We start from the raw sequence: 25,395 nt of genomic DNA, 5'->3' as shown, positions 1-25,395 counted from the left end.
ATTACTTTGGGATTGCATTTCACATTCATATTAGTACTCATAAACATGTGCCTATTCTCTCTGCATAACAACAGAGTTCTACTGTTGCTAACAGTTTCATTGTGTTATTGTTTGTCATTGACTGGTCTATTAAAGCCACCCCACCCTGTGTAATCCTTTGGTAATATGAATGCACCTCTCCACTGTGTATTATGCTTGTTCCTGCATCCTCCATTTCATGATAACATTGAATGAATGAATGAATGAATGACTTGTATAGCGCAACTCATGCGAACTGAATCGCCTCTGGGCGTTTTTTCCAGCCAGAGTCTGCTTGGCTGGTGCGGTCATTTTACCCCGTAGGATCATGACACGCTTGGGACACACAGTCATACACATAGATATACATATATATATACTGGGCCAATTTGGACAAGTTCCAATTTACCTACCAGCATGTCTTTGGAGTGTGGGAGGAAACCGGAGTACCCGGAGGAAACCCACACATGCACAGGGAGAACATGCAAACTCCAGGCAGATGGTGTCGTGGTCGGGATTCGAACCAGCGACCCTTTTGCTGCTAGGCGAAAGTGCTACTCACTGCACCACTGTGCTGCCCATTAAGGCTTCATTTCCATGGACGTTTTTACAGCCACTTTTCTGAGCGTTTTTTGCAGCTTAAAAACGTCTCTCCATGTTAGTCTATGGCAGGGATATGCAATTAGTGGACCTCCAGCTGTTGCAGAACTTCAAGTCCCATGAAGCATAGCAAGACTCTGACAGCCACAAACATGACACCCAGAGGCAGAGGCATGATGGGACTTGTAGTTTTGCAACAGCTGGAGGTCCGCTAATTGCTTATCCCTGGTCTATGGCCTCATGCCCACCATGACTTTTTAGAGCTGTAGATGGCTGAGCCGTTTTTAAGCTGCAAAAAAAAACCAGGACCAGTGCATTCTGAAGCTCCAGCGTTAGAGCTGTAAATGCTCAAAAACGCTCAAAAACTTGCAAAACCGCTCAAAACCGCAGCGTTTTTGAGCTCCAGCTAAAAAAAAAAAAAACATGGACAGGCGTTTTTAAGCTGTAAAAAAGGCTAAAAAAAGTGGCTGTAAAAACGTCCATGGAAATTAAGCCTAAAGATCACCACTCTGCTGCTTAATCCCTGCACCAAAATTGAGCCTGCATATCACCCTTGCCATAACAACATAAAACCAAATAGCACTGCAAAGCAGGTAGAACTTTTAACAAAAATACGATTAGATGAAGAAACAAAGATGTGAGTTCTCCCTCTGCTATCCTATTGTGGTGATTTTTCACATAATAAAAAGATTGAATTTTTACTGTACCTCCAACACAAGCTGAGAACATTAAAAATAAAAAGGTTTGTATGGGTAACTACACTGTGCCTTGTGACAGGTAGTACATTACAGACAAGATTTAGGATTATGTGTAAAGCACTGTAAGCACATAACAAGTACAGTAATTTCTGATTATATTTTTTCCCACAGATACAAAGGTTGGAGTATTTCACTTACGATCTCCCAAAGGAACCTACAAATACACTTACAGTGAAGCTACACAAGCTTGCAAAGATGAAGATGGGACCTTAGCTACATACAAACAACTAGCCTATGCTCAGCAGGTGATCCTTTATTAGAATATATTGCAAGATAGCAAATTATACTTATCGATGTTACATTAATTATACATGCATATTATACATAAGAGCTAGAAACCTGAACATCCCTTTAATTAATTTGATAATCACTCAATATTTAGAAAATAATTGCATTTTTGTTTATTTTTGTATTGATCACAGGCTAACTACCATTATTGTGCAGCTGGGTGGCTTGCTGAAGCAAGAGTGGGATATCCTACAGCCTTCCCCAATCCAAACTGTGGATCTGGATATGTTGGTATTGTGGACTATGGGGTTCGTACTAATATGTCTGAGACATGGGATGTTTTCTGTTACAGATATAAAGGTAATTACTATATACCTGTATGTTTTTACTTCCTGCTGTAATTTACTATGAATACGTGGTCTAGTTGGTGAATGTTCTCTATGGAACTGGATGTGTGTTGAGAATCTAAGACGCACACTTCTTTTAGATCACAGTCTGACCATTAGGTACATAGTATGAGCTACATCATATATGATACTGTTCTATATTAAAACCTAGCCTCTCTGTGGCTTTCATCTATATTTATTATTTTCCGCATTTGCATACTGCCTCTTAGCTTACAATCTAATGTATTTATAACAGTCATATTATCATATTATCATACAGAATTTAAATAGTGCCAATAGTTTGCATAGCGATTTACAATATAAAGGGGAAACAATACAATTATAATACAATCCAAGACAAGAGGGTTAGAATTCTTGGATCACGTAGGCTGCATTCACACCTGAGCGTAGGTCGTTCGGTAGTTTTTTCCTGGCGTTTTGTCGCGCGTATTAATGCTTATTTGCGCGTTTGCATACAGCGTCGTCCGACGTTTTTGTACTTCGACGTTTTTTATTTTAGCCAATAGGAAAAATTATCATCTTTTCATCACTTGTTGCTATGTTGGTAGTTTTTTTTTATCTTCTGCCTGGGTGAAATGTTCTATTGATTAACGCGTCAAAACGCCCGTAGCAAACGCTCGTTGTCGCGCTAGTCGCTTGAATCGAGCGTTTCCATTACTTTCTATGGGAAATAGAAACGCTCAAAAACGCTCAAACCGCCTGATTCGCACGACAAAAAAGGGTCCGGAACTTGTTTGAGCTTCAGGCGTTCGGCGTCAGGTGTTTTGGAGTGGAGATGTGAACCATCTCCATTGAGAATAATGTATTTTTTCCCCTCTAGCGTTTTGGAGCGTTGCGCTTCAGGCGACAAAACGCTCAGGTGTGAATGCAGCCTTAGAGTAAACTTGTGCTTTGCCCATGTAGGATTCACAGCAATATCAGTCCCACTAGCTGCTGTCTGTTCACTTACCCATCACTCCACTCAACTGTCAGTGGTAAAGAGAGTGGCCTTTCTATAAGGAGTGATCTTTCTATAATGCCGCGTACACACCATCACTTTATGTGATGAAAAAAACCGACACTTTCTGTGAAGTAAAAAATGACGTTTTTGAAACTTCAATTTTCAAAGACGAAGTTGCCTACACACCATTGTTTTCTCACAATGATCTTGCAAAGTGAGGTTATGTTCTACCACGTTTTCCATTGAAACTTGCTTCATAAGTAGCTTCTGGGCATGCGTGGATGAAAAAACGTCTTAGAAAACTACTTTTTGCTACACACGGTCAATTTCTGTGAAGTAAAAAGTGCACTTTTGAAAAACGACACATAAAATTGAAGCATGCTTCAATTTTTTTTGGTCGTTTTTTACAAGACATAAAACAACGTTTTCCCCCACACACAGTCAATTAAAGTGACGTTTTTAAAAACGTAATTTTTTTTCATCACATAAAGTGATGGTGTGTACGCGGCATAAGATCCTAGTACAAACTGAAGCTCACACAAGGCTTAAGAATCTATACCACTCCCCATGTGCCAGCACTGGATGCCAGAGTGGCCACACATCAAGTACATCAAGCGGATACATGTAAGGAAGGGGTATGAGTCTCATTCTCAACCACGATTAAAAGTACTCGTTTTTTTTTGCTCATGGCAACCAAACAGAGTTATAGGAAATTAAAAGTAAATTGAGTGTATCCTGCGATGAAGGCATTCTGCAGGTAGAATGATAGAAAAACAAGTCCTGCATGCAAGTAGAATTTTGGATTGTCCACAGGTTAATGATCGTGATGGTGCAAATTGTTTAAGAGGAATTCCAACTCTGGTTATATTCACAAAATTACTTTGGTCCAATTTAACAATGCATATACCTGGCTCATCTCCCTAGAAGCTGGAAATCACTGAAGTAGAGACTGATACACTTGTGATCTCCACTGGCTTCTGTGCCAAGTGGGTGCACTGCTACATTGTGAACACAGGAGGTCACTTTTTTGGAGGGTGCATTGGCACCATTCAGAGAACATTTGGCATTTTCTCAATGAATGCAAAGCATTCTCTGATGGTATGAGGTGGAGTGGCGAGGTAGTGACATCATGATTTCCACCTTGCTCAATCAGAGAATGCTTTGCATTGATTAAAAAATAACAAAGTGTTCTCTAAATGGTGCCCTTATTGTGCGATCTGCCTCCTATGTTCAGTAAGCAGCAGGGCAGCAGCTCGTCACAGTACTGGAAAGCAAGTGCAGGTCACTGTGGTAGCAGTGTCTACTAACATGATTTCAAGTTTCCAAAGAGATCCTACTGTATACATTTATTTAGGTCTAAACTGGAAGAATGTAAAAATATTCATAACTGGAATTCATCTTTAAACAACTGAAACAATGTGTGAATTCAGTCTTTGAAACAATGTATCCAGAACTGTATATTCTAGTGTGCCACTGTGTTTATAATGATGTTGTTCTTCAGATGTGCAGTGTACCTGCAAGCCTGGCTATGTGGGAGATGGCTACCAGTGTAATGGAAACCTGCTTCAAATGCTCATGTCCTTCCCCGAGTTCTCAAACTTCCTTCTGGTAGGTTGTGAAACAAATGTGCTTGAGTGACCAGCAGGGCCGATCCTAGGCAGGGTGCACAGGGTGCTTTGCACCCAGGCGCCTGCAGAGGTGGGGGCGCCAAAGTGGCAGAGTCCTCCCCTCCCTTCTCTCCTTGTTGGTGTCTGTCCAGAACTCATGTGTCTCTGACCATCTCCTGTATTATGTCTGTAGTCTCTGACCATCTCCTTTACTATGTCTTCAGTCTCTGACCATCTCCTGTATTATGTCTGCAGTCTCTGACCATCTCCTGTACTACGTCTGCAGTCTCTGACCATCTCCTGTATTATGTCTGCAGTCTCTGACCATCTCCTTGTATTTTGTCTGCAGTCTCTGACCATCTCCTGTATTATGTCTGCAGTCTCTGACCATCTCCTTGTATTTTGTCTGCAGTCTCTGACCATCTCCTGTATTATGTCTGCAGTCTCTGACCATCTCCTGTACTATGTCTACAGTCTCTGACCATCTCCTGTACTATGTCTGCAGTCTCTGACCATCTCTTGTACTATGTCTACAGTCTCTGACCATCTCCTGAATAATGTCTATAGTATGTTTGGGGGTCTTTCTAACAGACTCTCTAACAGAATCCCTGTCTGTGTCCATCAGAGAGCCCCCCCCCCCCCCCGCCTCCAGACCCCAATAAAATACTCTGCTTCTCTTCTTGTATTTTGTTTATTGTTAAGAGATCATGTAAGGATCCCAGGGTAACGAAGACTTTGTGGGGGAGCATCTCTGTGGTTGAGTCATTGCCATAGAAACATTTGTAAAGGGGAGGAGTTAGTAAAATGACCACGCCCATGTGGGGGGGGGCAAAAGATATTTCTGCACCCAGGCGCCTGTGACCCTAGGATCGGCCCTGGTGACCAGCATGGGCTAATATGAACTATCATTTACTGTGGTGACTTAGAACTGTAGTTACCAGTTGGTTAACAAATATAAGAGCTTTTTTTAATTACATTTTATTGTTTTTTTTTAGCTCTCAGAGAGCTAATAATAAAAATGTGAGTTTGATATTTTCACACCAATTGCCTAATTGCATTGGTAAATAAGACAAGTTGGTGATATGATAGCTTGTCGCTATTTTTTTTCTTGCAGGAAATCTTCAAATACTCCAATTCATCAGTGAAAGGCAAAGAGTTTGTAAGCTACCTCAGTGACCTGTCCATACAAGCAACCCTTTTTGCCCCCAGTAACGATGGCCTCAATGAGAATATGGTAATTATGCATCTTCTGACTGATCAATAGGGAACCATGCTTTGACATTTTCTTAAATTGGAGCTGTAGACAAAAAGGGTTGTGATTGGAGTCACATTTTATTGACTGGCTGCAATTAAAGGTTTACTGTGGGGATTCCAAGGACAAAATCTGTGCTCTGTAAGTTTATAATATAGCTACATCTGCTCCTAATGCCCTCTGTTTGTCCCCTTGAAGAAAATCAATGCGTTGATTGCTGCATTTTGCTTTAATCAGAATGTTATAAATAGGGTTGTCCCGATACCACTTTTTTAGGACCGGAATTAGATAGAGAACATTCTATAGGAATTTCCATTTGTCTGGATGCAATTCCGACGGACTAAAAACCATGCATGCTCAGAATCAAGTCGACGCATGCTCGGAAGCATTGAACTTCATTTTTCTCGGCTCGTCGTAGTGTTGTACGTCACCACATTCTTGACGGTCGGAATTTGGTGTGACCGTGTGTATGCAAAACAGCTTGAGCGGAATTCCAACGAGAAAACCAGCCATGTGTACAGGGCATAAGTGACACTTTTTGGGGACCAGTGACACCAATACAGTGATCAGTGTTAAAAAAAAAAAAAAATTCTCTGTCACTGTATAGATGACACTGCCAGGGCAGGGGTTAACATCAGGGGAGATCAAGGGTTAAGTGTGCTCCTAGGCAGTGCTTTCAAACTATAGGGGGAATGCTGTGACTGGAGGAAAACAGAGATCCGTGTTTCTGCTTAGAAACACGAGATCTCCATTTTCCGCCCTCACAGAACTGCGATGTGCCTTGTTTACATAGTTCGGCCTTTCCTGTCAACAATTGCTGGTGGCCCTCATGCTGGATCCACTGATTGGCTCCTGCTGTGTCTAATGACAGTAAGAATGCAGCACCGGCAGCGCTTGTGCACGTCCCAGAGCCGACAAGAGCAATCACGTACAGGTACGTGATTTTGTGCTTGAGGGCCACCCTGCCACAGTATATGTACATAAGGGTGTTCTTAAGTGGTTAATCATACTTACCTAGGTAGATGCAGCATTGGTCCGACACTGCATCTGTACCCCGCCTGTTCTAACACAGAGAACTGAGCAATTAAACACTGCAGATTGCTCGGTTCTCACAGCCCCCTGAGCAGAGAGCTGGTGGCTGTCATTCAGCAGTTCTCCGCTCTGAAACCCCCCTGCTCACCGGAGAGCTGGGCTGTGGAGGGGGTGAGAGCAGCCATCTCAGGCTCTCAGCAGCTCGCTGTGACACTGAGCCAGGTACTGGTCCAGGCATGTGGGCAGATCCCGACCATATGGTCACGATCTTGTCTGAGCCTGTAGCGGCTCAGCCTGATGTCTGCTGAAAATGGGTCACAGGAGTGCAGAACGAACTGCACTCCTGTGATCCACAGGAGAAGTACAGCCAAATGAGCTTTGACTGTACTCTTTTAATTAAAAAATTGGATGGTAGATATATTGGGCGCACAATTCGTCTGCCTTTGTAATTGACCCTTCTTCCAAGATTTTTATTGGTGGGTGGAGTTAGAATGTCTTCATATGCAATAAAAAGAGCTGTAGAAATAGGATACATTTTTATATGACACAATACAATGATTATTCTTCATCTGCATAGAAGTATTGTTTTAATGATTTCTTAATTTGTTTTATTTAACAGACTCTTTCTGGACGTGATATAGAATATCACATTGCAAATGTCAGCACAGTATTTTTTGTGGACCTCAGTAATGGAACATCACTTCAGACACGTCTAGGTGACAAACTCCTTATTTTGTTTGGCGACACCTCCTCAGATACCCAAACCAAGGTGAGGGAAGCCTGTTTCTAAAATTCCTTGAAAATGTCATTACAGAAAGTTATTATGTTTATACCTTATATTTTAAATATACTCTATATACCAGAATTACTAGCAGTGGATGTTATGATTTTGCCCCTTTGTTTTTACAGCTGATTATTTCTGGGAGTAAAGCATCCTATTCTCATGTAGCTGGATTCACGTAGGGCGGCGTATTTTTGAGCCGGCGTAGCGTATCGTATTTACGCTATGCCGCTGTAAGTCAGAGAGGCGAGTGCTGTATTCACAAAGCACTTGCCTCCTAAGTTACGGCGGCGTAGCGTAAATGGGCCGGCGTAAGCGCGCCTAATTCAAATTGTGAAGAGGTGGGCGTGTTTTATGTGAATAAACCATGACCCGACGTGATTGACGTTTTTAACGAACGGCGCATGCGCCGTCCGTGGACATATCCCAGTGTGCATTGCTCCAAAGTACGCCGCAAGGACTTATTGGTTTAGACGTGAATGTAAATTACGTCCAGCCCCATTCACAGACGACTTACGCAAACGACGTAAGATTTTCAAAATTTTACGTGGGAACGACGTCCATACTTAACATTGGCTAGGCCAGCTTTTTGTCCGACTAACTTTACGCCTGAAAACGCCTTACGTAAACGGCGTATCTTTACTGCGACGGGCAAGCATAAGTTCGTGAATAGGCGTATCCCGCTGATTTACGCATTCTAGGCGTAAATCAGCGTTCACGCCCCTAGCGGCCGGCGGAACTAGACATTTAAGTGTATCCCATTTTGAGAATACACTTAAAGATATGACAGTGCAGATTCAGAGTTACGACGGCGTATCTACTGATACGCCGGCTTAACTCTTTGTGAATCTAGCTAATAGTGTATATACATTTCAGTATTTACTCTTAATGCATTTGAAAAAACACCAGTGTCTGCATAAATTACACATATTGGGTGGCACAGTGGTGTAGTGGGTAGCACTTTTGCCTAGCAATAAAAAGGGTCGCTGGTTTGAATCCCAACCACGGCACTACCTGCCTGGAGTTTGCATGCTCTCCCTTTGTTGGTTTCCTCCGGGTACTCCGGTTTCCTCTCACACTTCAAAGACATGCTGGTAGGTTAATTGGCTTCTGTCTAAATTGGCCCTAGTATATATATATATATATATATATATATATATATATGAATGTGAGCTAGGGACCTTAGATTGTAAGCTCTTTGAGGGTTTTGACTGATGTGAATGTACAATGTATATGTAAGGTGCTGCGTAAATTGACAGCTCTATATAAGTATCTAAAATAATAATATTGTAATTTTCCAGCTATGTGCTAGATTATTTGCTTTGTACAGAGTCAACTAATTTTTTTTTTGTCTAAGCCGCGATCTGTTATGGTTCAGTGACAAGAAAAAAAAAAAAGAAAGACAGTTGCTAGGAACGGAATCACCAGGCTGCCAGATACAAGCAACAGAATAACACGCAGTACCATGTTTATTTTTAAATGTCCAGACATTTAGCAATATAAGCTACTTGCTAATAAAAATGTAAATAAAATATAAATGCTTCATATGAAAAAACCCATAAACTGGTACATTTTAATGACATACTCTAGCAATCATATGCTGTCAGTCGATTTTATGCATCACTAATCACTATATTTCACAGTCTGAAGGGGGGAAGGAAACAAATGCATCAAGTTTAACCTTGGAACCGTTCAGAAAACCTAACTGATTAGTCATTTGGTTTCTGAAGAAGGTATTAATACTTATGTTTTCCGATCCCTTATTTGTTTAGGACCAAACAAGATATGTAGGAGGAAAGCGTATAATACAGTGGGACTACATTGCTTCAAATGGAATAATACACACCATATCTGAACCATTGAAAGCCCCTCCTACACCAATAGTAAGTATAACATAAATCACTACTAATTATTCAGTAATAAAGTAAAAGTGTGCCTGTGTGTAAGTTCACCTGAACTACAGTTTGGGTTTACGCTGTCATGGTGATTTGCACCATACATGCACATTGGGTGTGTTAACTCATTATGTCTGTGCATGTGAGCTACTTTATGCCAATAGCTGCCTATTGGTGGCTGTACGCAGCTCTGGGACATCCTGGGCACCAGAAATATACTTTATCTGATTTGTGGTTGTGGGAACAATAAGGCCCCTTTCACATTGTGGAGTTTTTCAGGCGGTACAGCGCTAAAAATAGCGCTGCTATCGCGCCTGAAAAACTCCTTCACTGCAGACTCAATGTGAAAGCCAGAGGGCTTTCACACTGAGGCGATGCGCTGGCGGGAAACAAAAAAATCTCCTGTCAGCAGCATCTTTGGAGCGGTGAGAGGAGCGGCATGTATACCGCTCCTTCCCATTGAAAACAATGGGAAACCGCGGCAATACCGCCCGCAATGCGCCTCTATAGAGGCGCATTGCGGGCGGTATTAACTCTTTATCGGCCGCTAGCGGGGGTTAATACCGCACCGCTAGTGGCTGATACCCGCGGCAATTCCAGCGGTATAGCGCTGCTATTTTTAGCGGCGTTATACCGCCACCGCAGCTCCCGCCCCAGTCTGAAAGGGGCCTAAATCCAGTTCTAAGCCTAGGTTCACATTGGAGCGATTTGTCATGCGATTTGAGAGATCAAATCGCATGACAAGTCACAGCCTATTGACGGCAATGGCACTGTACCAATCGGTGTGACATTGATTTTGCGGTGCTGCACCGATTTGCAAAAGTAGTTTCTGCACTACTTTTGCTGATTTCAGGTGCGACTTCAATAGACATCTGTGCATGAAGCCACACAAATGTCTATCAAATAGCACCTGAAATCGCACTGACCTTTAAGTGAAGTAGCACAATTTCAAAGTAGCAGCAATGTGAACCAGGGCTCAGAAGGAGAATGCACTAAAACAGAAAATTCTATTCAAAAAAGGTGCTAATAATAAATGTTTTTGTTGCCTACAGCAACCAATAACACTCCAACTGCTACTTCTGAAGTGTGGAGTTGAACATTTAAATGTTCCTCATTGGATAGTAACAGCCCAAGCATGTATCTTATTGGCATACTTTTCATACGTGATGTACATACAGGGTTGCTGCTAGAACTCACAGGGCCCTGTACAGCCTACCTGACAGAGCTGGCCACCCCCCCAAAAAAAATATATAAAATGTTATTGTTTCTAAAATGCCATGGCTAGGATGCTAAGCATGCTATTGTTGTGCATTAGTGTGGGGTTAAAGCAGGTGGTGAGGCGGCATATTGCCTCCCTCAGCCGGCGGGAGAAAGCCGACAGCACTGCAGAGGGATCCACAAGAGTCACAAGGCAGCGCAGCCAGCACTCCTGCTTGGCAGCTACCTGGGCCCCCCTTTTGTAACCTTTTGGAGTCCAGGCCCGGTACGGGGGGGGGGGGGCCAGCTGTACTGCCTTATCAGCGGCTCTGTGTATATGATGACGGAGACAAAATGATTGACCGCACTCCAAGGATAAGGAAAATTGCTTTATTGTTATAAAAACATCCAACATGAAAAACCATCGAGGTTACAGCATCATGACAGAAGAGAGGGGAGCATGGTTTCTTTGCTTAGTCATAACCAGGGGTGGACTGACAACTCATGGGGCCCCTGGGTGATAGAAGATTATCGGGGCCCCCGGGCTTACAGATGGCCACCACGCCAGGAGGTATTGCATAGGCAGGGCAGCTAAAATCTCAGGATTTGCACATCAAAAGCATGTTGGTTTTGGACATATCAGGGACAGATGTAAAAAAAAACACAGATTTTTACATACTGTCCCTGGTTTTATTTAGCCTGGCAACCCTGATGGGGCCCCTAGTGGCATGGGGCCCTCGGGCAGTGGGGTTATGACATTCATGAAACGCATCTACCTTGCTCACCTCTGTGCTGTCCTGATGCTGTAACCTCAAATCAGTTTTTCATGTTGGATGTTTTTATACCAATAAAACCAGAGCTTTTTTTCTCAGAAAATAGGTGCAGGAACTCAACCACGACCCGTTCAGATTTCACAAACAGTAGAAGGGTCTTAAAGGGGCATTAAATACCAGGATTGCATTACATACAGAGTTTAGAGTTCAGGGGGTTACAAAGCTGTCACTTGTAAACACAGAAACCAGACTTCTGTGTTTACAAATGATTGTGGTGAGCAGGCACCAAAGGGTCTGAGCCAGAGGTGGTGGAACTGAGTTCCCCCAAGTTCCCCCTGAAAAAAAGCCCTGAAAAAAACTATTTTCCTTATCCTTTGAGTGTGGTCAATCATTTTGTCTCCTGCATCAGTTACCCAGATCAGACTGCACCTGACCATTAGGCCCCTTTCACATTGAGGAGTTTTTCAGGCGGTACAGCGCTAAAAATAGCGCTGCTATCCCGCCTGAAAAACTCCTTCACTGCATACTCAATGTGAAAGCCTGAGGGCTTTCACACTGAGGCGATGCGCTGGCGTGAGATAAAAAAATCTCCTGTCAGCAGCATCTTTGGAGCGGTGAGAGGAGCGGCATGTATACCGCTCCTTCACCGCTCCTTCCCATTGAAAACAATGGGAAACCGCGGCAATACCGCCCACAATGCGCCTCTATAGAGGCGCATTGCGGGCGGTATTAACCCTTTATCGGCCGCTAGCGGGGGTTAATACCGCACCGCTAGCGGCTGATACCCGCGGCAATTCCGGCGGTATAGCGCCGCTATTTTTAGCGGCGTTATAACGCCACCGCGGCTCCCGCCCCAGTCTGAAAGGGGCCTTAAGGAAGGTTTTATTATCACCTGGAGTGGTGTTACTCCCTGTTTGTTGTTTGCGGGCCCTGTGTATATACCTATGTGCATCAAGAAAATCCTTTCCCTCTCTTATGAACGGTACTTCATGTAATATTGTTTAATACTATGAAATAAATGATACCCTTATTTAGCTATGTCTCTTTGTGACTAGGCCCTACATGCTGGCCATGGAGCAGGCATATTTTTTGGCATCGTCTTCATCGTTGGTTTACTGGCATTAGCAATCTACGCCTATAAGAAGAAGTTCAACAGAAAGGATTTCCAGTTCCAGCAATTTCACGAGGTAACAATTACAAAAAAAAAAATCCCAGAATGCCATTTTGTTTTGCACATACCGATAATACCTCACAAGCTCAAGTCGTTTCATGAAAACAGCACACCATGATATCTCTTGTAAATGTCAGAATGTGGTAAATAAAGATGGGGTGGTTCAATAAAATTCCACCTTCAGCAGAGGAATGTATAAATCTATTTACTGGCTGGGATGAAGCCATTCAGCCACACACAGACCCTTGTGACTGTAATCACACAGCTCTCTGAGCCTGTGACTTCAATACTGTAAATACCACCACATGATACCATACTAAAATAGAGATTCATCAAACTTGTCCTGAAAATCATTAGCAGCCGATCACACCTTCGTTTTTTGATGCCTTCAAATGTAGTTTAAATACAGAAACTATAAAAGATGAGATATTTTTATTACTGTTTATTTCTACAGTAGTACCAGAGCATGCTGAACTATTCACCTTTCGCCTCCTGAAAGGAACCTACAGTCTAGATCAGGGGTGTCAAACTCAATTTCATCGTGGGCTACATCAGCATTATGATTGCCCTCAAAAGGGCCGGTTGTATCTGTAAGATTAGATGTCCAGCGCATCCCCTACCCTTTACATTAGATGTTAAGAGCCACCCCATCATCAGAAGTTGAGTAAAACTTGAAGAGGAAATATAGACAACCGCACACCAGAAAAACCTTAAAAAGGTGGCCTTTTAATGGTAAAAGGAAAAAAGCACTACAAAGCACAGCAAGCAGTGCGGTATATAGCTGACACGTTTCACACTGGGGTTCAGTGCTTAGTCATAGCTCAGAAGTTGAGTCCCCCAATCTCCCCTACATCACAGGGCACCCCCTTTCCTTATGCTGTTGCTGGGAAGAAGCTGGATGCATTGCTTGAAAGCAGAAAGTAAGGGTCTGAAGGAGGACCAGAGGAGGTCTGGAGCTCTCCTGCAGCTGCAGGAGAGGGGCGAGGGCCACATGAAATGTCCTGGAGGGCCAGATTCGGCCCGCGGGCCTTGTGTTTGACACCTGTGATCTAAATGATCCAATCTGGTGCATTGGCAGACCATTCTTTTAAATGTGCTGCCTTAATGCAACTTACATTAATGTATGACAATAATCCAGCTGCTTTACTCCATAAACTACCCTATAGCTATTGGAATGTTACCAGGACAGGAGGGAAATTAAAGTGGACCTTTGCCCAGACTATGCATTCCATTTTTTTTGCAGATTCTCAACAAGCCTTATAAGCACAATACAATCAGCCATCAATCATCTTTCACAGCAAAGGCACTAAAAGCTTACCTTTCTGTCTCATTATTTTATATTGCATCACCATCTTGGCAGCCGGAAAACCTTCTAATGCAAACACACAGCAGGTGCCTCAATTGTGACCTTTGAGAATAATTAACCTCACAATACATGCAGCCAGGGAGAGGCCATTTTACTGCTTCCCAATATGTAATTACTTTAATGTCTAAAGTCTGGGCCAAGGTGCACTTCAGGGAAACGTACTCAGAAAAATACAGCATATAGGCTACCTTTGGAAAATTCTTATTGCCTAGGACTCCAGTTTCAAAGATTACAGGTCCCTCCTGTCTCAGCCAACTTTACAGTGGCTGCCCTCCCAGTTGGGTCTCCTCTTCTTCCCCCCTTCCATATTTTCCCCCCTTCTTCCCTAATCCATTACTCAATCCACCGCCATCACCTGTCACCAGAATATTCGGACAACAGTGGGTCCTGCTGTCAGAATATAATGCCCTGACAGATGGAGGGGGCAGGGGATTTCTCCATCCACCTTGTTTGTGTGGATGAAGGAATCTGTTCATTTTTTCTATTCCGTCCAAATCTAATAGCTAATAGCCAGCTTCACTCAGTACTCAAGCCACCGAGCCAGGCTTTTATCATTGTTAGAAGATGGCAGTCTACACATTTCCTTTAACTGTATAGTTAAGTAGAGATATTTTGTATTTTTTTCACCCTTTAACGGTATAATTAGAGTAATGTAGTGTTTTTGTGAATATGTGATAATACACATTGAGTTCTCTTTTTAATTAATACAGGATGAAGATAAACCCTCTGTGTCCGTGTCTGAGTTTGACACAGAACCATCATCAAACATTGCAAACCCTATGTATGAAAGTGCCACAACAGCTACCACTCCAGCTGAGCCCACATCAGATTCAGTTTATCATCCATTTTCTGTGAGTATTCAGTGTAATATTGTGCCCATCTTGAATTTGGCTTAATATTTTGGGGTTATATATATATATATACATATATATACAGCCCTCAAAATTTCCACTCGCCTACTAGCATTTGGCGAGTGGATTTAAGCTGGGGGCGAGTGATGACAGGGCTACATGACCAATCTCCCTCCAATCTGTGCCTACATTTAGAGTCCCGATGAGATTGGCGGCCGAAGAGTAAAGGTGCATGCTCGGGAAAAGTAGTCTGGTGAGCCGCGCACAGGCAGAGCAGTACACAGGTGCTCTCCTTACAATTCTCATTAAGCCATGGGACCTAACAGTATGATCTCTCTGAGCCTGCCCCCCTCCCCCAGGCCCCGACCAATGTAGCTGGAGAGCAGAAAGTAATGAGTGAGGTGGAGGATTGCGAAAATTACCACTCCGGTGCACCGCTCACTGAAAGTTGCCCTGACATGACAGCGGCAGCCTTCCAGTTTGTACAGTTTTCTTCTCCTTGTGCTCTATGTAAGTGTCCAGCAGTTCAGCCTGAGCACTGTGAACAGACTGGTCTCAATGTGTGCTGTGCGCTGTCAGTGTGCGCTGTGCTATGGTGTCAATGGCTGTGCAGTTGTGTGGATCTCAGCGCTGGATTGTACTCCCTCCCACTGTGCTGCACCTCCTCTCCTCACTGCCAGCCTGAATAAAGGGGGAAGTGGGGACATGCAAGCGTGGAACCGCACACACAGGCTCCTGATGATGAGATGAATGGGAGAGAGAGAGAGGATGGATGGGAGTTGCAGAGGAGACAGCAAGAGAATGGGGAAGTGACCCAGTTCTAGTGCCCTGTCCCTCTGGTCTGCCCCCAGTGCCCGGTCCCTCTGGTCTGCCCCCAGTGCCCTGTCCCATTTTGTTAAAGTTGTTGTTGGTATTTAATATTGAATTTTGTAACTTGATTCTGCATAAAACATTTAACAGTGTCATTCCATGAGATAATCTACGAGGGTGTGTTTACGGGTGCAATTAGGCGCAGGGCAGTGTATGAATTAGGTGGGGCAACTGGTGGCGAGTAACTCTTGAGGCCTGGCTAGAAGCTCAGGACTTGAAATTTTGAGCCCTGTATATATATATATATATATCTATATCTATATATATCTATATCTATCTATATCTATCTATCTATATATATATCTCTATCTATCTATCTATATCTATCTATATATATATATCTCTATCTATATATATATATATCTCTATCTATATATATATATCTCTATCTATATATATATATCTCTATCTATCTATATATATATATCTCTCTCTATCTATCTATATATATATATCTCTATCTATATATATATATATCTCTATCTATATATATATATATCTCTATCTATATATATATATCTCTATCTATATATATATATCTCTCTATCTATCTATATATATATATCTCTCTATCTATCTATATATATATATCTCTCTATCTATCTATATATATATATCTCTCTATCTATCTATATATATATATCTCTATCTATCTATCTATATATATCTCTATCTATCTATATATATATATCTCTATCTATCTATCTATATATATCTCTATCTATCTATCTATATATATCTCTATCTATCTATCTATATATATCTCTATCTATCTATCTATATATATCTCTATCTATCTATCTATATATATCTCTATCTATCTATATATATATATCTCTATCTATCTATCTATCTATCTATATATATATATATATATATATATATATAAAAATACAGCAAAAATCAGTTATTTAATGTCTATGCTGCAAAATCAATGATCTATATAAATCAGGGGTCCCCAAACTTTCAAAACAAAAATCCAGTTTACAAACCTTCAAACTTCAGGGGGGCAATAACAGCTTTGCACTAGCAGACCTGCTTTATCGTCAAATAATGTACTGCCTAATAAAGAATAAAAAAAAGAAAAAACTTTAGGGGGCCGGTTTGTGGCCAGTGGGAGTAGATAATGCCATGGCATCAGTGTTAGTAAACAATGCCATAGGCTTGATAGTCAGTGGGAGTAAAACAAATGACATGATTGGTGTCAGTGGGAATAATAGTGCCCCATCATTGGTATGAATGGGAGGAATAGTGCCCCATAATAGGGGATCAGTGGGAGAATTAGTACCCTATTGTTGGTGTCATCGATAATTTGATGAAAAAACGGTTTATTTTCTATTACAAATCAAGTTCAGAATACCAACTTTGACCTTTGATAAACAGGCCCTATAATGTAAATGAATGTATCATCACATGACGTGTTGTACTTGGCAGACAGTACTTTGTGCAGGAAACCATGACACACTGATGGCATGAAAAAGATCATCTATTTAAAGATCCTCCTATTAAATTTCTGAGTGCTTACAGGGCCTCGTGCAGCGGAACACTTGCCAATTTGTCACAAAATCTGAAAGCACCTTCCTAAATCATCCAATATACAAACATTGGATATGTAATAACATTTGCATTAAGCAACATTTTTCTTTAAAGCTGAACTCTAGACAGAGATAAGACACAAACTTAAATATGGTTTACCTTAATGCATTGAGACAAAGAATAATTCATACCTTAACAGAAATTTTGTGTAGCATTGTATGTTACATATAACGTTTCTTTAATATCATTCAGATATTTATACAGCAGTGCTGAGTGGGTTAAGGGTGAGCAGCAGAAATTTACACTTGTAATGCATCTTCATGCAACAAAATACAATAGTTTTGCTGCTGCATCAAAATGGTGTGAATAGACCCTGAATAATCCAGCTGCAAGTGGTACCCTTATATTAAAACTGTGGGGGGTGAAGCTAGGTAGGGCAAATAACACTAAGAAAGTAGCCAAAACATCAGTTTTGGGTAGAGGTTTTTTTTTTTTTTAAAAAGAGCATTTTTGTAGACACATCATACTGTATATCCTATACAGCAAGGATATGCAATTAGCGGACCTTCAGCTGTTACAAAACTACAAGTCCCATCATGCCTCATGCCTCTAATTGTCATGCTTGTGGCTGTCAGAGTCTTGCTATGCCTCATGGGACTGCAACAGCTGGAGGTCTTCTAATTGCATATCCCTGCTATACAGTATATATCCTTATAGTTAAAGTAAAATTATGGGATCAATCCTGAGAATAGGTAAGCACATACATCTTTTTTTCTACATTGTAGTTAGTATAGGTATTAGGCCAGGTTCACATATGTGCAGGCGTTGGTTCGGTGCCTGGGGCCCAGTGCGTGCCTGTTCACCAGTTCAGGTGTGATTCAGGTCCCAATTTTTTGCCCGAATTTGCACCTGAACCAGACCTAAACGCGCACAGGATGCTTTAGCAATCTGCTCCGTGGCTGCCCCAGACCTGTGTGAAACGGCTCCATTGAGAGCCGGTCAAACCCACATACAATTTGCATATATGTGAACCCGGCCATAGAAGGGGGTGGAAGCAGTTTTAAGATTAGATTGATCCCAGAATTCTACTTTAAATAAATGATATGCAACTCCCCCCCCCCCCCCAAGGAGATGCAATAAGTGAGTCTGAACATAATTAAAGACTTAGTATAAGTAAATGTTATATAATACAGCAGTCCATCATATTATACTATATATAACTGCTGTCTACATAAAATTGTTTTGTTGCAAATGAATGTGTTATACAAGAAGTAGATTTTTATTTATTTTTTTCACACTAAGCCGGTTCACACAGGGGCGACTCGTCAGGCGACTCAGCCACCTGACAAGTCGCGCTCCGCTCTGTTCAATGGAACCATTTTAATAGGAGTGACTCAAGCCACTCTGACTTAGAAAAAGGTTCCTGTACGACTTTGGGGGCGACTTGCATTGACTTCAATACAGAAGTCATTTCGCAAGTCGCCTCTGAAGTCGTCTTGGGATCGCCTTGCCGAGTCGCCCCTAAAGTCATGCCGCCCCTGTGTAAACCGGGTATAAAATAATTAGTTGACTTTGTTTTGTCTTTTCCCTGAATTTCTAAATTTTGTTGATGCTGGTTTGCTTTCAGGTTCATTTAAATGGGTGCAAAGCCCCATATAGCATCCAAAACCATTAGTTTACTTTTTTCCCCACCGATGAGCTGCATGCAGACAGCTCATAAAAATTAAATGGGTACACACTGACTAGACAGACAGGTATGCATGGGCAGATGAGTGAACCCAGACGCAGACCCTATGCATCCAGCTTCATGCACCTGCCCATACCCACCTGTCAAACTCTGCCATGCAGGTGAGTCTGTACAATCAATGTGTACCCATTTACTACCTATGGACTGACTGTCTGCATGCAGCTCAGTGGTACTAGAAAAAGTACAACAAATAACTCTGGCCGCTGCACAGGGCTAAACAACTATGTGGATGAGCCCATATTTTGTACAGTATGTTAGCTAGATTCTACAATTCACAAACTACATACATTTTATATGCATGTCATCTGAATCTGTCTATAATAACTACAATAAATATCATTGGAAACATGGGTTTTAATTCCCTTTTTGATTTCTTTTAGGATTCGGATGATCAGCAGCTAGTATCCTTTAGTGGGCGAACCAAATAAAGAAGAAACAGATAGTGTAGCATTACATATAAAACAATAACAACAGTTTTGTCCTTGTAAAATAAGACATTTGTAGTAATCCTCTGATGCCAAACAACAGAAGAAAAAGACATTTGTAATCTAATATCTGCCGTCTCATTCATTTTCTGAATGTACAGTTTCCTGCCTCCAGAAGAACTGAGCCTTGCTCTGGGGCAGTTCATCAAATTACTGGCTCTTTTTGCTGTGAAATTGTAAATAAAATGTTTTAATGTCTCTGCCTGGGAATCTTTTATAATCACGTTCTTATTTATTATAGGTAAGATTTATTTTGTTTTGCCCCACGGCCACTGATCAGATTTAACCTGCACCATTAAATGACATCTGAAAAATGAGGATTAAAACCAGAGTGGTAGCTCTAGGGTAAAATAGAATAGCTCTCACTTAATGTGTATGTCATGTATTGCAGCTTACAAAAGATCCTAATGCGGATAATTTATTGGCAAGTTTTTGGGTGTCTTTTTTTTTTACCGTTTTCACCCATTTTCAACATTTCTTTTTTTTTTTAATCCAACAAAAGTTTTATTTAGTTTGCAGAGGTACAAGGCATACAGAATCCCCTCGACATATCGGGGACATAAACAAAAATAGAAGTAATGATCAAAGCCATAACAACATGTACAGATATAGCAACCCCATTCTGGAGGTAAACCCCCCCCCCCCCACCATCACTCCGGACCGCACTCTTGTATCATCCACTCCCATTCCATGTCTCACCCAACATTAATTCCCAGCAACCTATCCATCACCAAGTCCACCGGGGCTAGGCCCGGTACATCCAGCCACTTTGCCCATAACTTCTCAAACTTGTGGGCATTACCCCTGTGTTGATATACCAGTTTCTCTATCCTCATCGTTGTCCCAATATTGGCGATCCACTCCGCATGGGTCGGGGGAGCATCAGCTCTCCAATGAACCATGATGAGTTTCCTCGCCTGGAACAACACCCTGTGAATCGCTTCCCTGTCCGCCTCTTCCCATTCATACTCCTCCAGAGCCCCCAAGAGACATGCCCTCGGGTCCTGTGGAAGAGTCACGCCAAATGCTGAGTTCATTTTCAACATTTCTTGATCAGGACTGTAACATGCAATTTGTGTGAGGCCAGCTACTTATAGCGTCCACTAAAACACATATGACAGGGGGACAACTTAGGATAGCAATAGGGGCAAGGATAGAACTTTGTCACCCCATAACAAAGTGCCTGTTGATTTAAAAATAAATATTTTGAAATTACATAAACATGTTAAAAGGTTAAGTTCATTTTGCATTTATTTTTTTCACAGGAGCCTGTAGTGGGTCAAGGGTGCAATGTCAGGCTCCTGCGCGCTCTTCCTACAGCTCTCTGTAGGCTGTCAGTTTAAGAGGTAAATGGATTATGAGCTTGTTTGATCGGCGTGCTCACAGTCCATTGAAACTACAAGTCTGTCTGCCGCAATAACAGACATTACTTATTCATTCACAGATCAAGGGTAGCTGCGTCAATTTAAAATTTGACAGCGGCTGCCCGCTGTCACAGAGAAAGGGGGCCCTGCTTAAACAGGTTACATATTAAAATATGGGTGTAACATGTTCAAAGGTGAACCCATTCTTTAAAGATTTACCAAAGTTTTAGTGATTGAATGTACAGTGCCTTTAAAACATATTCACACCCTTTGAAATTTTCCACATTTTTTTTGTCAAGTTACAACCGTAAATGTTTTTTATTAGGATTTTATGTGACAGTCGAAGTGGCACATAATTGTGAAATGGAAGAATAACATTTTACAAAAAAAATCATCTGAAAAAGTGTGGTGTTTTTTTCCCACAGGGGATAGAAGAAGGGGGCACATACACATCACACTTTATTTGATATTATATATATATATATATATATATATATATATATATATATATATAAAAACATATCTACATCTCCCCCATATTTTGAACTCTATGCTACTATGTACTAAAAGTGGCTTTGTGACCTATGCTAATCATGGGAGCCTCAGTCCTCTCAACAGTAAACTTACTTGTGCAGCATTTTTGTTTTAAAAAAAATTTCTTGGTGTCTTTCCTTTCTCTTCTCTAGACCACGACTAGTTCTTTACTATTGTGTGCCAACATGACACTGAGCCAGAAAATAAAGGAAAATTGTTTTCAGATTCTTATAGTTTTTCCTTTCCTGGCTCTGCCTCAAGTCAGCACAAGGCCTACAGAAAGAAAGTACTTTTGTTGGTCTAGATAGGGTGTCAAGTGGCAGAGCCAACTTATTATGTGCCGACATAAGGCAGAGCAAAGAGAGAAAAATCACAAAGAGTATTTGAAAAAAACAATTTACATTTTTCTTAATTTTGTTTAGTAGTGCCCAAACCTCCTGTAGGTAGCAGTATAACTCACATGTTTCAGACTTTGTGTCCCTTGAAGGAAAAAAAATTAAATTTAAATTACTTGGAGAGGAACTTTAGTCAGAAAATAAACTCCCGCTAGATCACTTTAGGTCGGCGCCTTTTGCAGGTATAACTATGTAAAACATTAAAAATAAGTTTACGGTTTAAAATTCAGTAATTTACTGTCTCGCCCTGCTCTGCACATGCTTAGTTGATTTAGATTTTTAGGCAGTGCCGAATTTGTAGAGGCCAATCTGCTGACAGCCTAAAGACTTACTGCTGTTCAGGGGCTCTGGGCTTCAGCAAAATGGCAGCCTCAGGCAAGAACAAACAGGAACAATGCTTGAGGCAAATTACAGCACACACTTAAAGGGGTTGTAAAGGAAAACATTTTTTTTTCATAATAAGCATCCTTTACCTGCAGACATTCCTCTTTTCACTTCCTCATTGTTCGTTTTTGCTCAGAAGTTGCTCTATTTCTTCTCTGTTCACTTCCTGCTTGTCTGATTTTACTGACCACCGTGACGGGAGGCTTTACTGCGGTGGTCAGTAACGTGCTCGCCCCCTCCTGGGAACTACATCTGTGTGGCAGGACGCTCTCTACGTGTTAGAGACCTCAAGGAGGTGTGAATTACTGGGCGTGCCGCATATTAATACTGGGAAATGTAGTTCTTACATGAACGAACGATGCAAACCAGGAAGTGAATGAGAGAACAGACACTAGAATGCCGGAGGTGATATAGATGAAGGAATTTAATAGGTATTTACTCGTTTTTTTTAACAGAATCATTACACTATTCTGTCTGTCTACCTTGCAGGCATTAATTTTAGGCAAAACATTTTTTTCCTTTACAACTCATTTAATTGTGGTAGCATAATTAATAATGTGGAATGTATGTTTCTTGCTAAAGAACATTTTTATCAAGTTGTTATGGGTAAAGCTCCACTTTAAGTCTGGTAGAAAAGACAGTTCATCCAGCCACTGTACTGTAAATAGATATTACTAGTAGTGCAAAGTGGATTTGCCTTTAGTAAATAACCACCAATGTCACAGCTTCAGCCAATGGGGTCAGCATGTCAACTACGCAACCAGCATTTGCAATTTCAACCTCAATTATTCTCTCAAGAAAGTTTTAATTTATTAATTAAAAAAAAAAAAAAAAGGAACCCCATCTTCCCACAATGGTTGATTTACTAAAAGGGGTTGTAAAAGTTAATTTTTTATTTTCTAAATAGATACCTTTAAAGTGGAAGTTTCAAAAAAACAGTTAACATTCCCGGCATCCCGGAAATGCTAGCTGTTCACATGTGTTGTGCTCTAAACCGAACAGTCAAACCATCCAATGGCTGGTGTCATAAAGGATCACATGTGCAGCATCATAGCAGTTGCAGAGTAAACAGAGGCTAAGATGACAGCTTCCTGGGCTGAAAACAAAAAGGAGGGAATACTTCCACTTTAAGTTAGTGCATTGTTGATTCACTTACCTTTTCCTTCAATTTCCCTTCTAAATGTTTTTTTTCTTTGTCTGAATTTCTCACCTTCTGTTCCTCCTCAGTAAGCTTGCCCCCATCATCCGAGCTGTTCTGGCTGGGGGTTAGACAGCCAGAACAGCTTATTGAGGAGGAACAGGAAGTGAGAAATTCAGACAAAGAAAACAAAGAAAAAAAAAACATTTTAGAAGGGAAATCGAAGGAAAAGGTAAGTGAACCAACAATGCGCTAGCTTAAAGGAACCAATTTAGAAGTTAAAAAACAAAACCTTTACAACCCCTTAAAGGCAAATAGTCTACTGCACGTGCACTGCAAATGCAGTTGCACTAGATCTGAGAGGCAGCTCTGCTGATTTCTATCACCCAATCATGTGTAAGCAAAACATTATGATTATTTCCTTGCATGTTCCCCTCAGATCTAGAGCAACTGCACGTGTAGTGCAAAGACCATTTGCCTTTAGTAAATCAACCCCATAGCATACAGTATTTGCTGCATATTGTATGGGATCGATCAAAACAAAAAAGTGGAAGACTGCCATTCAGTCACAAGCTCAGCGTAGCGCTCGATAAAAGTTTTCATTTGGTCGAAATATTCTTAAAGGTGTATCCAGTTTCCTATGGTCTCAGCTAATGCATCTGAGGGGGTAAAAAAAAAAAAGAAGACTGCACACAAATTGAAATCTAAGGAGATATTTAATATCCTTTTAAATCATTTTGTACAACAACTTTCACTATACTGAAATTAAAACTTCACCACAAATTGTAACTACATTAATCATTTAAACACCAATTGCAATACATTCATTATTTTTATAGCTGTGTTTTTATTAAGCAAATATAAAATCAGATGTGAATTTTGATTAACTGGAAGCACAACTGCATAAAATCATTTGAAGATACACCAAGGTACCACACTTCATAAAACGAAATATAAAACGTACAATAAAGGCAAACAGCTAAAAATGCAGTATTACAGCTATAGTGATTATAGCGCACTTGTTTTATACACCAACAGGACATTGTGCACATGGTAAATCATAAGCATTTCAAAGCTGCAAGTGTTCAAACATCGTTATCTTAATTATACTCAATGTAAACATTCTACAGATAGCGCATGTTTTGTAATTCTTACAATACCATACAACAAATGATCTTTCAAGTCATTAAACAAAATGGGTTTTTCACTTAACATGGAACCTGCCTGTGCAATATAATGGAGGGACCGCTCCATTCCCAATAAGTAATTACTATGGAGCCAATAAGTACCGGTAATTACTATGAATAGCTATATTCAACCTTGTGCAATACCACGTTTTTTACCAGATGAAATATGAACATATAGCTCCTTGTCCTCTCCTGTGGAGATAAGAGTTATAGGAGTCCAAGGGTCTGTTTTAAATGCAAAACCCATTTGAATACATTGATAAAATAGTGCACATTTAAAAATATTGATAAATAACACTGTTACTATCTGGAAAATGACTGCAAAAAAATCTAGGAGAGATGCAGCGTGTCCTTAAGATGCATTGCCTCAAATCTTCATTTATGGGGCACACAAAATTTTATGATAAACATTAGATTATAAAAACATCAAGAATGTTAAGACAAAATACTTGAACTTATTATTTTCTATAATTGTCTGTACAACATAGTACCTAGAAACGTTAAATCAGTACTTGGTCTTCAAATTAGAGAAACGTACTTTGGTTTCATTTGCCTGATGGATGTGGATGTTAAAAAGGTGTAAGTAGGGAAAGAGGTTAGTGTTTTTATGATGTATAGTTGTCACAATTAATGTATACCATGTAGCAGGGTGCCCATGTTCATATGTAGTGCACGGTGTCAAAATCGTTTTTTCTTTGTGTCCCCCCCCCCCCCCAGTCTCACTGTAAAGGCACAATAAAGTGAATCTATAGCAGCCTTTCTAAACCTTTTCATCACAGAGGAACCCTGGAAATAAGTTTCCAGTCTCAGGGAACTCCCGTTAAAAAGATCTATATCTACAACTCGTGATACATTAGTGTGATGGTCAGTGGGAAGAAT

At 40.9% G+C, this 25,395-nt stretch overlaps 1 protein-coding gene across 1 annotated transcript in view; it reads left to right on the top strand.

Annotated features, from left to right (window-relative positions):
• Positions 1–19,712, top strand: part of STAB2 (stabilin 2) — a 218,364-nt gene extending 198,652 nt beyond the window's left edge. The window contains exons 61-69 of the mRNA XM_040344273.1: positions 1,488–1,621; positions 1,799–1,964; positions 4,453–4,559; positions 5,673–5,792; positions 7,462–7,611; positions 9,396–9,506; positions 12,544–12,675; positions 14,736–14,876; positions 19,410–19,712. Coding sequence (XP_040200207.1) covers positions 1,488–1,621; positions 1,799–1,964; positions 4,453–4,559; positions 5,673–5,792; positions 7,462–7,611; positions 9,396–9,506; positions 12,544–12,675; positions 14,736–14,876; positions 19,410–19,457 — 1,109 coding nt within the window. The 3' untranslated portion in view covers positions 19,458–19,712. The remainder of the gene's footprint in view (positions 1–1,487; positions 1,622–1,798; positions 1,965–4,452; positions 4,560–5,672; positions 5,793–7,461; positions 7,612–9,395; positions 9,507–12,543; positions 12,676–14,735; positions 14,877–19,409) is intronic.
• Positions 19,713–25,395: the final 5,683 nt, after the last annotated feature.

The sequence above is a fragment of the Rana temporaria genome, chromosome 3, assembly GCF_905171775.1.
Source record: "Rana temporaria chromosome 3, aRanTem1.1, whole genome shotgun sequence".
In the NCBI taxonomy this organism is placed as follows: Eukaryota; Metazoa; Chordata; class Amphibia; order Anura; family Ranidae; genus Rana; species Rana temporaria.
The sequence above is the reverse complement of the archived record's forward strand: the minus strand, read 5'-3'. Positions and strand labels throughout refer to the sequence as shown.